At 38.4% G+C, this 15,829-nt stretch overlaps 1 protein-coding gene across 2 annotated transcripts; it reads left to right on the top strand.

Moving 5' to 3' along the window:
- The first annotated feature begins 360 nt into the window (after positions 1 to 360).
- TLR8 (toll like receptor 8) lies at positions 361 to 15,616 on the top strand. Of its 2 annotated transcripts, XM_079123138.1 has the most exons (3): positions 390 to 466; positions 6,388 to 6,484; positions 10,452 to 15,616. In XM_079123138.1, the coding sequence occupies exon 3, from the start codon at positions 10,458 to 10,460 to the stop codon at positions 13,569 to 13,571; it is 3,114 nt and encodes a 1,037-aa protein (XP_078979264.1). In that variant the 5' UTR covers positions 390 to 466; positions 6,388 to 6,484; positions 10,452 to 10,457; the 3' UTR covers positions 13,572 to 15,616. The 2 variants fall into 2 exon arrangements, with proteins under 2 accessions (XP_078979263.1, XP_078979264.1); XM_079123137.1 differs by lacking the exon at positions 6,388 to 6,484 and having other exon boundaries at positions 361 to 466.
- Positions 15,617 to 15,829: the final 213 nt, after the last annotated feature.

Below are 15,829 nucleotides of genomic sequence, written 5' to 3'. Positions count from 1 at the left end.
ACTAACATTTTCTCACTAGAATGAAGAAGTTTACCCATTTTCTCACCCTCATTTTCGCCCAACCCTGCTCTCCAAAAATAACTATATTACCATTTGGGTGAGGATCTTCTGAACCACTCCCTATCTATGTATGCCCACACATACACAACAACTCACAAAAATGTGCTGTATGTATCTGATTTGGAGTCCATTTGTATCATTTTATAAATTACTTTTCCCCCAATTTCAGTTTCCAAATTTTAAAGCACAGTCAGTAAATGATTTAGCAAGAGTTAAGAAATTACTAGTTCCCTTCTTCCCACATAAACTTCTGCAAACCACATGCTGTGTTCTGCTGATGGTAAAGTGATCCATTTCAGGAAGTGAGCCAGTTTCTTCTCTGCATGCATCTAGTGCACAGACGGTACCAGTCAATGCTGCTTCAAGTTGTGGAGTGAGAAATTAGAAGGGGCTTCAACAGAAAGGGGTAAGCCATGGCTATTCTTTTAGCAAAGCTTTCAAACAAAATAGGATTTCTGATGCAGAGATCTGGGTTGGTGGTTATTCATATGAACTATGAAAGTAATAAATTGTTTATAGATATAAAAGGGTAAAATAACAACCCTGAGTGGAGGCAAAGAGACTTTTTAAATTCGTATGGATATTAATGTAAAGTAATTAAAAAGTAAACTTAGAAAATTGAATGCAATGATAAGCATATTATTTTGAACAGGAAAACAAGAAAATTCCAAGATAGAAATTGAACTGGAGTATTGCTTTCTGGCCCTGCTCAAGGCAATATTCTCTTCTAGAAAAAAAAGGGTCGCAGGGGTGGAGAAAAGTTTTCATCTTGTTATATTAAAGAAAAAGACATACTCCCTTCACATTTATGAAGCAGTTGCTAGAGGCCTAGTGAAGATGCGCTTAACATAATTACTAAAATCTTAAAGTTAAATAATAATGACCACTTTTCTTGTTCAGAGTTTTAAAGTAACATAACTACTTCTAGAATTATTATTATTCTACAGTGTCTAGTCATAGCTCGTGGTATGTTTTGTATTATCATAAACTCTCAGATTGAGAGCTGGGGTTGTGGCTCAGTGGTACAGCACTTGCCTAGCATGTGTGAGGCACTGGCTTTGATCCTCAGCACCACATATAAATATATAAATAAATTATAAAGGTTTAAAAAGAACCTCTCATATTGAAAAACTTTAGTAGTCTTTTAAGATGATATACTTATAGAAAATTTAATGAGGCTTAGAGCAATTAAATCTGATTTCAAGAGAACTTCATTCAAAATTTACCATACACCTTTTTCTCAATCATTTAGTGCTTATTTATGTCCTTGGATTTTTGCAAAAAAAATTTCAACAATTTTATGTTTATTTAAGTCTTCTTGAAATTGACATTTATTCTCAATGTCCATTATGGATCTTAAAGGTAAATTAATTTTGCACTAAAATTTTATGACACAACAAAATGTAGTGGCCCATGTGGGATTGAGTCAACTTGGCCAATGACAGAGATGAATTTGCAGTTGAAATTATCCCATTTCTGTTTGATAAATTGCTATGATGGTCAATATAATTGTATCATAAGAAAGCAAAATATAGACTAATAATAGAATCAAATTAAACTTGGGAAAATGCCCACCTTGCTCCCTCCGGTGGTACATGGAGGTCAAGGACCTTTACACTACATATTAGAATCATGGGAAGAACTGCTGCCAGGGCTGAACCCCAGACCCACAAAATCAGAATCTCTAAGGGTGGGTCAATTAATTTGTAGCTTTTAAAATTCCCAGGTATCTCCAATGTGCCAAATCAGCCAAAGTTAAGAACCACATGAAGTTTTTGGTCCTTTCATTAAAGAGCACAATATTTTTTTGGAAGTGGGGGAGAAGACTCTGGGGAACACGTGAGGCATATTCTTTAGCTAACTAATCAAATTAGTTTGATTTCAGAAAGCAAAATAAAAGTTCTGGGCATACTAATCTGACAAGCTGAAACTGTGAATAAGGGTGAGGGCAATTGATAGTTCTCCTTCAATCATAGCTTCTCTTCCTTTCATGTAATAATTCTAAAAACTGCATGTTTATAAGAGAAGGGACAGTCATATAGGAAACCTCAGATTCACAGAGGATCATGGTGTGTCTGAGAGGGGAAGAGGTTGTGATCCATGGTCATTTTTGAAACTCAGTTGGACAATATTTGTAGTGCATCTTAGTGTTGCCTACAAGGTACATTGGTGGGAGTGGCTTTCCAAACGATTGTCTTTTGAGTTTGAATGAGTTATTATTTTAAACTATTAGCTCCAATTGACTATTCAAGACCTATAAAAACAGAGTAAATTTAAATGCATACCTTTGATTCCATGTAGGCATTAGTAAATACAAGCTGTGTTGTCTTTACAAACTCTTACAAATAGCTGCTAGTTGGTGCATATATCTAAAATCTACTGTTAGATTTACTGTTCTTCTGCAAAATGTCTGAGAATCTGGAAGTTCTCTCTGGTAGCCTAATCAGTGCAGAAAGGGAAGGTGGAATATCTGCCCAGCATTTGAATCCTATAGATTCTAGGCATGACTATGATATCTCTACTGACAATTTAAATCAGATTACTTCCAACTAGACCCTCAGGTCCAGTCTTCCTGATTCATTAAGTACTTGGTTTGATCTGGGCTTGATTTAAGCTCTGCCACCTACCATCTGAGTGACCTTGGTATCTTAACCTCTCTGAGTCTCGGGTTCCATATCTGTGAAGTAGGGGTTTATGATACCACCCACCTCATTGATTTTTGAGGATTGAATGAGAAAATGCATGATTTGCACTTGTCCCAGTGTTTGTCTCATGATAAAGCACTCCTCTAGGCTCCCTACCATATTCCTGGGATCTAAATGGCAAAATTTTTCATATTTTATGTATATGAAATCAGGATTCATCTCTTCAATAATGGGTATATTTAATGTCACATCTTCTTTTGTCTTCCAAAGCTGTTTGTGACTCCATAAAATTTGTAATGCATAAAATAAAATGTGTACTATTAATTGTAAATTTCATGTAACATGATAAATTGTATCTGTATCACCATTTCCTAATTAATTTACTTTCATCATGAATCACTTTTCACCATTGTTAACAACGAATGAATCAGAACCAATTAAAAATTGGAAATAATTCTGCTTTGGCAAAAATTAAGTTCTGCTTGAATCACATATTGTGCCAAAATGGCTAAGTAATTCAATTGGGGGAATTAATAGCATTTTATAATCAATAGATTTTCCTCACACTTTAGAATTAGGTGGAGTCAGTAGGACCATTTCTAGAGACATGTGTATCTAGGGAGATGATCTGAATCAAATAACATCCTGGCAAAGAGAACGCCACCTGATCTTGAAGGAAGCCATTGAAGAGGAAGAAGGAAGGAATCATCTTTGCAAAATGTCTGCCTGCAACCTACAAAGGGCTGTGATAAGATTTTTTTTTTTTAATGGCAAAGTCCAGGAGGTAGCACTACATCCCTCCTAGTCATTCACTGTGGATTGTGTGGGATTTACTTCAGCCTCACCTGGGGGTGCCACTTCTTTTTTGTCTACATACCTAGTCTCTACCTGACTTGAGGCCCTCCTCAAGGTGAGTTCTGAGAATGACCCCTCATCTCACTCTGACCCTCAGGGAGCAAGTCCTCAGATAAGGCACACTTTCTGAACTGCTATTTAAACTGTTCTGGTGTCTTCAAAATATGTGTTAGGTGTCCATCAGGGTCCAATTTGAGAAGCAAGATTTGGGTTAGGATTGACAGAGTTGTTGTCCTTGTGCTACTTGGTTCCTTCAGAACCTGAAGGAGAGAGTTGGTGGGCTGTATACCATGGACCCAATCAAATACCAGATGATGCATAGGAAACAGAAAAACCACTGCAAAACTACTTCCTCAGTAGCAACAACTCTATTTGGCAGAGAGAGGAGAAGTTAGCGGGTATTTTTTTTTTCATGATTCATACTCTTTAAAAAAATAAAGAAAGAAAATGGGTTCTGTTTGAAAGAGGTGAATCACACAGGCCCAGTCTTCCTCACTAGGGAGTTCTATGCAGTGTGTTCATGGATGTGGTCAGATACAAGGCTTTTCTGATAGGTTTAATTTGTCCAGTAGTGTGTTCCATCAAACAATCTTATTTTCTTAAACACTTTTTTTTTTTGGTACTGATGATTGAATCCAGGGGTACTTTACCACTGAGCCATGTCCCCAGAATTTTCTATTTTTTATTTATTTACTAAGTTGCTGAGGCTGGCCTTAAGCTTGCAATGCTCCTGCCACAGCCTCCCAAGCTGCTGGGATTTTCAGGTGTGGGATTTCTGGCTGGGATTACCCAGCCAGATCAGGTTTTGCTGCAAACAAATTATAAGGGGAAATTTTGGGGTGCTCAGACCTTTAAGGATTTTTAAATTGCAGAGTGAGGACTGAAATTCTGTACAAAATAGTATTAAGAAAATAAGTCATAAATCATTCTCCTGGGGCCAGAAGGCCTAATTCCACCAGCTGTTTCTTTTCTGATTGTCGTCTTTCTACGTCTTTCCATCTCTATTTTTCGTGCTGGTGCCTGGCGCTGACCATTTCATAGCAATGGTGGGCCACTAAAGGGTTGATTAAAACTCCAACCTGATGAGGCTTACCATGGATGAGGGTTGTGAGTCCACTTGTTGATCAGGCTGTGCCTTTTGTAATCTGGAGATCTCTGCTACCATGCAGGACCAGGACTAGGGGAGGTGAGTGAAGCACTTATTTTAGGTGCAAAATTTAAGGGAGAGACGGGGTGTCAAAAAATCTGTAATGTAACTAAAACAAAAGTCGTTACTGAAAAACTTTTAAATGTGTTTTACATTTATATGAAACGTGTAAATAAATTCACGTTTCAAAAAAAGATTAATGATATTTTAATGCTATAGTTTTAAAAAATCAGATTGGCAAACTATAGCCCACAGAATGCATACCTATTTCAGTAAACAGATTTTTACTGGAACAAAAGCCAGACTAAGGGAGACTAATTGAAGCAGTGTCTTGCAAGTGCAGGGTCAGGTTCTCTCTTTATTTAAAATACTGATCTTTTATTCATAATGGTTTTTCATTCTTTTAACTAGTATTCATCTTGATCACCAAGTTTTTCAATGCCCCCTTATATTTTGCCTCACCCTGGCCCTGCTATTATGTCATTCTGTTGTCCCAAAGCGAGATCCTCCCATCTCCTGTCTGGGATGCTGGGGTGGGATGTTCAGATAACAACAGATATCAGAGTTCCCAGAGCTGAGACAGGGCTGCTGGGCTCCATACACATACCACACTTTAGCCTTTGTGTTTTCTCAGGGGCAGGTCACTTCTGTCTCCACTTGTGCCCAAGGCTCTCAGATTTCATCTTTCAAGAGACAGGAAGTCTTGCGAAGGGGGTTGGGAGGGGTCTTGCAGACTCTCAACCACACCATCATCCTGCCCCAGCTGACTTGCCAACTTCAATGGCCCTACTGCCTCTAGGTCTTGCATCTTCCCAGGGTTCTGTGGGGGCAAACTGACTTCTGTCCAGTTGACCCTAATGCTTCAGCCTTCTCTGCTCTGCTCTGTCACTTACTGCTTACCCGTCTCCTTTCCATTTTCCTAACCTTCACATATTTCACATCTGCTGTTGTCTCCTTTCAGCCTTTGATTTATAGGTTCTATTCCTTTTCTATTAATGTAATAGGAGCCTTCAGCTGCCATATGCAACCAAGGGAAGCCAGAAGCTTGCCTTCTGCCCTGTCCCTCTCTCTTGTTCTCTATTTTATTTGCATAGTTGCAGTTTTTTCTCTATTATATTTGCATAGTTGCCATTTCACTTTTGCCAGGCTGGGTGGTTTTTATTTATTAGTTATGTCACAGGGAGAGCAAATTTTCAGGCTAGGGGTGTAGCTCAGTGATAGAGAACCAGTCCAACAAGCATGAGGCCCTGTGTTCCAGCCCCAGCACTCCAGGGGGAAAGAAAGAGTGAATGAGTGAATTCTCACTTCATCTGGGATCAGATTCCCATTGATATCCTTTTGGACCTGAGATTTTTTGGGTTGTCAGAGGCATGGGTGTGGTCAAAAAGAACTTGACTGAGGAATTGCAGCTCTTACCAGGTCTTTGGGCTCTGCTATCTCTAGGATGCAGATGAATGTTATGATCTGGGGTTCACTCTACTAGGCATTTGTGACATGGTGCTCCCCTGGATTTCAGCTTAGCACCCGGGAAAATGAACACTAGTGACCCACTCAAACTCTATGGTCCTGCATGGAATGGAATGTGGCAGCTTGAACGAGCAGTAATTTCTCCTCAACTTCTTTTTTTTTGTACTGGGGATTAAACACAGGAGTGCTTTTTATTTTTATTTTATGAAACAGGGTCTCACTAAGTTGCTGAGGGTCCTGCTAAGTTTCTGAGTGTGGCCTTGAACTTGAGATCTTCCTGTCTTGGCTTCTGGAGTTGCTGGGATTATAGGTATTTGCCACCAAACCCGTCTGCCCCCAACTGTTTGGCTATTTTCCACTGTTGCCACTCAAGTACTTATCCGATTCAGGTTGTTGGTGTTTGTCAAGTCCTGTTCTTACCTCAGTCACCATTTTTGGGAGAGTGACCTTAGGAACCTCAAGCTCTTCACTCAGAAATCTCTATTCTTTTTCATGACCCATAATTTAAGTTACTTCCAACTCTGGGGGGTTATTTTCATCCTGAAAACTGCGTGAATTTCAGAAGGTTCCTTTCTTGGTCTCTAGCGGCCCCTAGAGGTTTTTCTCCTCAATTGCTCCGATTTGTACCACAGAATTATATTTGAAATTAAATGTGGAGACCTTACTTAGAGGCTAGGGAGGTCATAGGATGGTCCTGCCCTCTGGATTCCCTGAAATGTCTGCCTAAAGATGTCTCACTTACCAATGGTACTATTTTTAGCAGGTGAAGGGAAGGGTCAAGAATCTGGCCTTATCCTGACATTTTCCCATAGGCCTCTTTAAAAACTAATGTTTTATTAATTTATAATTAAAAGTTGTACTAGGGACCTGACAAACACGAACTGAGTCTGATGATCAAGGTCCACATCAACAGGAAAATCCAGGTTAATAGCATGTATTCTTGAGACTGGGAGAGCACTTCACCAATGTGATCTTCCTCCCCCAAACCCATAACCCCAGTCTGATCATGACAAAAACACCAGACAAATCCAATTGAGAGCCATTTTAATAATTATCCTCTTTCCCATCTTAATTTTTGTCCATGGTACTTTCCACCACCATATAAAATTCTATCTTTCAACATCCATTCCAAATGAGCAGGTATTTTCATTTATTTTGTTATTTGCTGCATCTACAGCATGAAAACAGATCCTGAAATAAAATTTACATTTAATAGGTGTTTGTTGAATTCATGAAAAACATAGAAATGTCTTATCCTTTCTAATTGCTACCTGATACTCCACCATAAGAATATATATATATTTCTAAATGTCCTGCTGTATATCATAAATTTATACAATTTTTAGTTGTTGATTCAAATAAATAATATTAAAATTTTAGTACTGGGGATTTAACGCAGGGGTGCTTTACAACTGAGCTATATCTCCAGTTCTTTTTATCTCTGTAAGTTGCTGAGTCTGGCCTCAAAATTGTGATTCTCCTGTCTCAGCCTCCTTGAGTCACTGGGATTACAGGTGTGCACACCATGCCTGGCTAAAAACATAATTGTTTTCAATCTACTCCTCTTGTCTCAAATCCCTGGCTTCCTGTGAGTCCTTTACAATTATATGCTCGCTAAGATGGGTATTAGAAAATGACCATTGAATGGGGTGACATGGAGATATTGAGAACCTCAGAAATACATTTGTTGGTTCCCTCCTATGTGCCACCCCAATCCTCTTGGCCCTTCCTCTTGCTCTAGACCCTGCTGTTGTAAACAATTCTGTGCAAGCTTCAACCAATTTTGAGAACTTGAAACCTGATGCACCTTGTATCAACCCATGTCACATCTCTCTTTGTTTCCATCAAAGTGTTTCTCTAGTGGCACAGCATGGGGACCTCACATGGATATACTCAGGGCCTTGGCATAAGCTGTAACCTTTGCCTGGAACATTCCTTTGACCTCAATATTGCTGTATTTGAAAAACAGCTACATGGGTCTGAAAATATCTGAGAGTTCTGCTTCATTTTATTTTCATCTCATAATGAGCTGGCTTTTCCTTGGCTGTCAGAAGTAGGCAGTAATTATCAACCCTCAGAATAATCAACACACACATCAAAATCTTTTTTTTAAATTTTCTTTATTTGTTCTAATTTGTTGTACATGACAATAGTGTGCATTTATACATTTTGATAGATCATACATAAATGGAGTGTAATCTCTCACTTTTCTGATTGTACATATTGCAGGATTGCACTGGTCTTGCAGTCATACATTTACATGAGGTAATAATGTCTGTTTCACTCTACTATCATTCCTTCCCCCATACTCCTTCATTCCCCTCTACCTAATATAAAGTAACTCTATTATTCATTATACCCCCCTTATTGTGAATTAGCATCCGCATATCAGAGAAAACATTTGACATTTTTGGGGGGGGATTTGGCTTATTTCACTAAGCATGATATTCCCTGACTCCATCCATTTATCAACAAATGCCATAATTTCATACTTCTTTAGAGCTAAGTAATATTCCATCATATATATACATATATATGCTACCTTTTCTTTATCCATTCATCTGTTGAAGGACATCTAGTTTGGTTCCATATTTTAGCTATGGTGAATTGAGCTGCTATAAACATTGATGTGGCTGTGTCACTATAGTATGCTGATTTTAAGTCCTTTGGATATAGGCCAAGGAGTGGGATAGCTGGGTCAAATGGTGATTCCATTCCAAGTTTTCTCAAAAATCTTTTGTAACCTAATAAGGGTATAAGATATAAGGGTGTTACCTCACTAACCCTAAATTGTAGAACTTCACAAGAAAGTACTTGGGGTTTAACTCATAATAAAGACAGTTTGAGTTAGGCTTTAGTGAAAATTCTACCTTGGTAAAGCTGGTCTCTAGATCCAGTGAAATAAAATTTTAAGAGTTATCTTAAGCACAACCTTTGATGAAACCACATTCATCTGTTCATTGCATTGTAGGATTACCAAAAGTAATACTTCCAGCTCTTCTATCTTAAGAAATATGCACAAACATTGAGGCATTCTATGAAGATACATGAGAGTATAAAGCACCATGTCTTCCTTACAGAAATTTCAAAATTAGCAAATAGCTATTGATGTCACTTTTTGCATGATAAGGGACATATGAGTAGTAGTTGTTCCATAAGCGTTTTTTTGAGTGCTATCTACATTTGAGACTGTTCTGGCACAAGAATTTCAAAAGGAAATTATGTAGCATGATGGCTAGTTGTAAAAAACAAACAAAAAACCCATTTGGGAATCAGATTGGCTCAAGTCCCAGCACTACAATGTATCATCCTTCTGAAAGGTACTTAACTCTCAGAGTTTGTTTCATCTGCAGAATATGGATAATAATGATACATAATGGGGGTGGGGGTGAGAGAAGAATGGAGGAACTTTAGATTATGTAGAAGGAAATGAGAGGGAGCAGGGTATAAAAAATAGTGGAATGAGACAGACATCATTGCCCTATGTACATGTATGATTACATGAATGGTGTGAATCTACATTGTGTACAACCATAGAAATGAAATGATGTACCCCATTTGTGTACAATGAATCAAAATGCAGACTGTATAAAATAAAAAATAAATAATTTAAAAATATAATAATGAAACCTACCTCACTGTGCTTCTGTGAGCCTTGACATGGGAGAGGAAGTGTTTATGAAGCACTTAGTACAAAACCTGGCACTTTGTTTTGTTATTATTATCAGCATAAGATGTACACTTTCCAGTCCTGTGTGGAGATAAGAGAACATGATAAGTATCATCATCAGATAGGTATAGAAAAATGGCAGGAAATGCCAGTAAGAGACACAGCTGGCAATGACACTGGCTTCAATATCTTAGATGATATCAAAGTAGAAGCTGGATCTGATCACTCCTTAGGGGCTGGACAAACTTTTCATCAAGAGTTGGGTCAATAAGTTGATACTATAAATGTATAGGTTTTATGCTACAGACTTAATGTGAACCAGAGACATGATCCAGCTGAGATGCAATATGATAGTGGGGCAATTTGATAATTGCATCTGCAAAAACTACTCATTGCCATAATCTCAGATAGCTTCATTTTCAACTGCTTTTAGCATCCCGAAGCTGAACAAAGTAGAAAAGTAAACTCATATGGAACCTCATTTGATGCAATTTGTTTAACCATTAAGAGAACTTACACTTCAAACTCACACAAGAAATTTCATGATGGAATGCCCGGTAAATGTTGCTATTCTAAAATTGCATTTCCACTTTTGATTTTCCTTTAGGAAAAGATGTCCCTGTGGTCTTCAATTCTTATCTATCTTTTCCTGCTTATCTCTGATTACTGTGAGTTCTTCGCTGAATCAAATTATTCCAGGAGCTATCCTTGTGATGAGAAAAAGCAAAATAACTCCATTATTGCAGAATGTGACAGTCGTCGACTGCAAGAAGTTCCCCAAACAGTGGGCAAATATGTGACAGAACTCGACCTGTCTGATAATTTCATCACGCACATAACAAATGAATCATTTCCAGAGCTTCCAAATGTCACTAAAATAAATCTAAACCACAATGCCAATCAAGAGCATCAGAATGAAAACCCTGGTATGAATAAAAATGGCATGAATATTACAGATGGAGCATTCCTCAACCTAAAAAACCTACAGGAGCTACTGCTTGAAGACAACCAGTTAGATAAAATACCCTCTGGTTTGCCAGAGTCTTTGAGAGAACTTAGTTTAATTCAAAACAATATAATTTCAGTAACTAAGAATAACACTGTGGGACTTATGAACTTGGAAAAACTCTATTTGGGCTGGAACTGCTATTTTGTTTGTAGTAAAACATTTGATATCGAAGATGGGACATTTGAATCACTTACAAACTTGAGGGTGCTGTCACTATCTTTCAACACTCTTATCTACGTGCCACCCAAACTACCAAACTCCCTACGAAAACTTTTTCTGAGCAATACCAAGATCAAAACTATCAGTCAAGAAGACTTCAAGGGATTGGGAAATTTAAGATTACTAGATGTAAGTGGGAACTGTCCAAGATGTTTCAATGCACCGTTTCCTTGCACACCTTGTGATGGAAATGCTGCAATTGATATACATCCTCTTGCTTTTCAAAATCTGACCCAACTTCGCTACCTAAACCTTTCTAGCACTTCCCTCCGGAAGGTTCCTTCCACCTGGTTTGACAATATGCCCTACCTGAAGGTGTTGCATCTCGAATTCAACTATTTAGTGCAAGAAATGGCCTCTGGGGCATTTTTAACAAAGCTGCCCAATTTAAAAATACTTGACTTATCTTTTAACTATGTAAAAACAGAATATTCACAATATATTACTCTTTCCAAAAACTTCTCTGCACTTCAGTCTCTCAAGACACTGCATTTAAGAGGTTATGTGTTCCAGGTACTCAGAGAAGTAGATTTCCAACCCCTGATGGCTCTTCCACACCTACGGACTATCAACTTGGGGGTTAACTTTATTAAGCAAATTAATTTTACCCTTTTCCAATATTTCCCCAAACTGGAAGTTATTTACTTGTCAGAAAACAGAATATCACCATTGGTAAGTGAAATCAGGCAAAATTGTGCAAATGATTCTTCTTTGCAAAGTCATATCCTTAAAAGACGCTCCACATATGCCAAGTTTGACCCACATTCAAATTTTTATCATACCACCAATTCTCTAATAAAGCCACAATGTACCGTTTATGGCAAAGCCTTAGATTTAAGTTTAAACAGTATTTTCTTTATTGGTAAAAACCAATTCAAAGGTTTCAGTGACATCGCCTGCTTAAATCTGTCTTCCAATGGTAATGGCCAAGTATTAAATGGAACTGAATTTTTAGCTGTACCTCGGGTCAAATATTTGGATTTGACCAACAATAGACTAGACTTTGATGATAACAATGCTCTCCGTGAGTTGTCCCACCTGGAAGTTCTAGATCTCAGCTACAATGCACACTATTTCAAAATAGCAGGGGTAACACATCGTCTAGGATTTATACAAAATTTGACACATCTCAAAGTTTTAAATCTGAGCTACAACAGCATTTATACTTTAACAGAGGAGAATGAACTGAAGAGCATGTCCCTGAAGGAATTAGTTTTCACTGGAAACCGCCTTGACCTTTTGTGGAATACCGGAGACACCAGGTACTGGCCCATTTTTAAATGTCTCAGGAACCTGACACGGCTGCACCTGTCTTCTAATAACCTCCAGCATATCCCAAATGAAGCATTCCTCAACTTGCCACAGGGTCTCACTGAACTGTACATAAATAATAATCTGTTAAATTTCTTTAACTGGACGCTTCTTCAGCAGCTTCCGCATCTCCACTTGCTTGACTTAAGTAGAAACGAGCTGTCCTCTTTAACTAATAGCCTGTCTAAATCTGCATCTTCTCTTCGAGTACTACTGCTGAGCCGGAATAAGATTGCTCACCTTCCCTCTGGTTTTTTTTCCGAAGGCAGCCATCTGGTGCACCTCGATTTAAGTTTCAACTTGATAAAGATGATCAACAAATCCACACTTCAGACGAAGACCACCACCAACTTAACTCTTTTGAAATTAGGTGGAAATCCTTTTGATTGTACCTGTGACATTAGAGATTTTCAAAGTTGGATAGTTGAAAATCCAAATATCACAATTCCTAGATTGATAGATGTCATTTGTGCCAGTCCTGGGGACCAGGGAGGGAAGAGTATTGTGAGCCTAGAGCTGACAACATGTGTTTCAGATACCATTGCAGCTGTACTCTTTTTCTTCACATTCTTTATCACTACCATGGTTATGTTGGCTGCCCTGGCTCACCATCTGTTTTATTGGGATGTTTGGTTTATCTACCACATGTGTGTAGCGAAGATTAAAGGTCAAAGGACTCTTTCTACATCCCAAACTTTCTATGATGCTTACATTTCCTATGACACCAAAGATGACTCTGTTACTGATTGGGTAATAAATGAGCTGCGCTACCACCTTGAAGAGAGTGAAGGGAAAAATGTTCTCCTTTGTTTACAAGAGAGGGACTGGGATCCAGGGTTGGCCATCATTGATAACCTCATGCTCAGCATAAATCAGAGCAAGAAAACGATATTCATTTTAACCAAAAAATATGCCAAAAGCTGGAACTTTAAAACAGCTTTCTACTTGGCATTGCAGAGGCTAATGGATGAGAACATGGATGTGATTATATTTATCCTGCTGGAGCCAGTGCTACAGCATTCTCAGTACTTGCGGCTGCGACGACGGATCTGCAAGAGCTCCATCCTCCAGTGGCCTGACAACCCCAAGGCAGAAGGCTTGTTCTGGCAAAGCCTGAAAAATGTGGTCTTAACTGAAAATGACTCGCGATATAATAATCTGTATGTTGATTCCATTAGGCAATACTAACTGATGTTAAGCCATGTTTTGACATCATAATAAAAACGCCAGGCAATGACCTTCTTGCTTAGTTATCTATTACCGTGTAACAAGTTACCACACAACCTTGAGGTTTAAAACGATCCATGTTTGTGATCTCATAGTCCCTGGAAGTCAAGAGTCCAGATTCAGCATAACTGAGCCCTCTGTCACAAGGTCTTTCCAAGGCAGCACTCCAGGAATTGGCCAGGGCCACAGACATCTCTGGGATTAGTACCCACTTTCAAGCTCACACCTGTGTGGTCATTTTCAGGATTCAACTTCTCCTGGGCTATTTGCCAAAAGCTGCTCTCAGGTACCTGCCAGGTGGACCTTTCTCACAAGGCAGCTGGTTTCATCAAAGCCAGCAAGAGAGAGAGGTTGCTAGTGACACTAAATCATAATTGTTTGTAATCTAATCAGGAAAATGGTACCCCAGTATTTGACCATATTCTATTTGTTAAAAGTCAGAGACAGATCCCACCAGCCCCATGGGCATGACCACCACCATCCAGGGAAAACCGTTGAAGACCAAGGTGGTGGGACTGTGATCCCCTCAGTCTGGGGAAATCAGTCTAAGACAGAGACAAGTGATTGGCTTAGTCAGTCATCAACAGTTTCCCCTAGATCACCATCCAGCCTGCCATCTCGGTCATAGATTGTGAACACCAGGAGATAGATATCACCGTGACCATCTTAGCAATCAGCCTACAACACCTACTTTTTAATATATAAGAACTTTATGCCACTGTTAACTAATGTTTCTGATTAGATTGATCATAAATCTTACAGCTACAAGGTTATATTATGCTGTGATTGAATTAATCTTTCATTTACAATAACTTTTATAGATATTGACTATAATGTTTGACTTTCAAGGTTTATATATCACGTAAGGCTGGTACATAGGTTTTTAGTATCTTTTATTTCTCAACCATTTTTTTAAAATATGCATCTACATTGAAAGCTTTTGCAGTATTTGTTGATTTCCCACTGCTGTACATCTTAAGATGAATGATTAAACTTTCTTCATTTTATAAGACAAATGTATGATATGTATATGATAGGGAAATTAATCTATACTATAAAAAATTGTCATCTATGCAGGTTTTTGAGAATTCTTTTTGAAAAAAATCATTGGTACAAATCAAAGGGGAAGCAGTTTTCATATTAAGATAATTATTAATAGATAAATTGATTATATCTTAATTTCACACTCAGAAAACATAAAGTCAGTTGTCTGTCAGTACCCTTTATATGATCTTCCCAAATAAAGCCATTTTGGCATTCTTACCACTTCTACTAAACTGTAGTTCCCCCACATCAGGCCATTGCATCCTTTATCCAGTATAAGTATGAATCTTGAAACAGCTTATGAAATCTACCTGAGAATAACCAGACCTTATCTAAGCATAAGAAAATAAAGTGTCTACAGAATGAAAAGAAGAGAAACCTCCATTGCACCATTCTTCCTAAAGCATAGCCTCTTCATTAATCTTTCAGGATATGTTTTCTTTAACTGTGTATGTGTAAGGAATTGACCCAAACAGTGTGTCATGATATTATTTAATATGGACAAAGCCAAAATCAACAGAAGTTTGCCAAAGAGAATTTAATTTTGTCATATTGAACTCTATTTTGTTACCATGGTAAGTTTTTAGGGAGATAATTATGACTGTGCCTGCTGTGGCACGGAGATAAAAATTTAAAAGATCAAGTTGAGGGTGGTGGTGTATGCCTGTAATTCTAGCAACTTGGAAGGCTGAGGCAGGACAAACACAAGTCAGAGACCAGCCTCAGCAACTGAGTGAGGCCCTAAATCAAAATAAAAATAAAAGGACTGGGGTTGTAGTTCAGTGGGAAAGCACCCCTGGGTTCAACCTATCAAAAAATAAAATAGAATAACAAAATACAAAATAAACAAAAGGCAAAATAATTTCATTGAACACACACACACTAAGAAGAACAATAGAGGGCAGTTAGAGCCCATCCCTTGGTTTAGTCAGTTTGGAACAGTTACAATAAAATGTCACAGACTGGGTTATTGGGAGCTGTGCCACGTTGGCGGCGCCAGGATGGCACCTGATCACATCGGCAGCGAGGAGGTTGATTGACATAAGCACACTCAGGTGATTTTCTCGTCCAGGCACACAATGTATGCGCATGTGTTCTCGAGCACTAATTGCCTGCTTGAGCGTCTCGCCTAATCTTTGCTTAAGAGGTGTGGCCCTGCTCTCCGCCTCCTGGAG

The sequence above is a fragment of the Sciurus vulgaris genome (assembly GCF_902686455.1).
Source record: "Sciurus vulgaris genome assembly, chromosome: X".
Taxonomy (NCBI): domain Eukaryota; kingdom Metazoa; phylum Chordata; class Mammalia; order Rodentia; family Sciuridae; genus Sciurus; species Sciurus vulgaris.
Note: the sequence above shows the minus strand (reverse complement) of the source record. Positions and strands in the feature narration are given on the sequence as shown.

Excerpts from the sequence above, each read along its gene's own strand:
- TLR8 (XM_079123137.1), top strand. The coding sequence starts at position 10,458 with ATGTCCCTGTGGTCTTCAATTCTTATCTATCTTTTCCTGCTTATCTCT.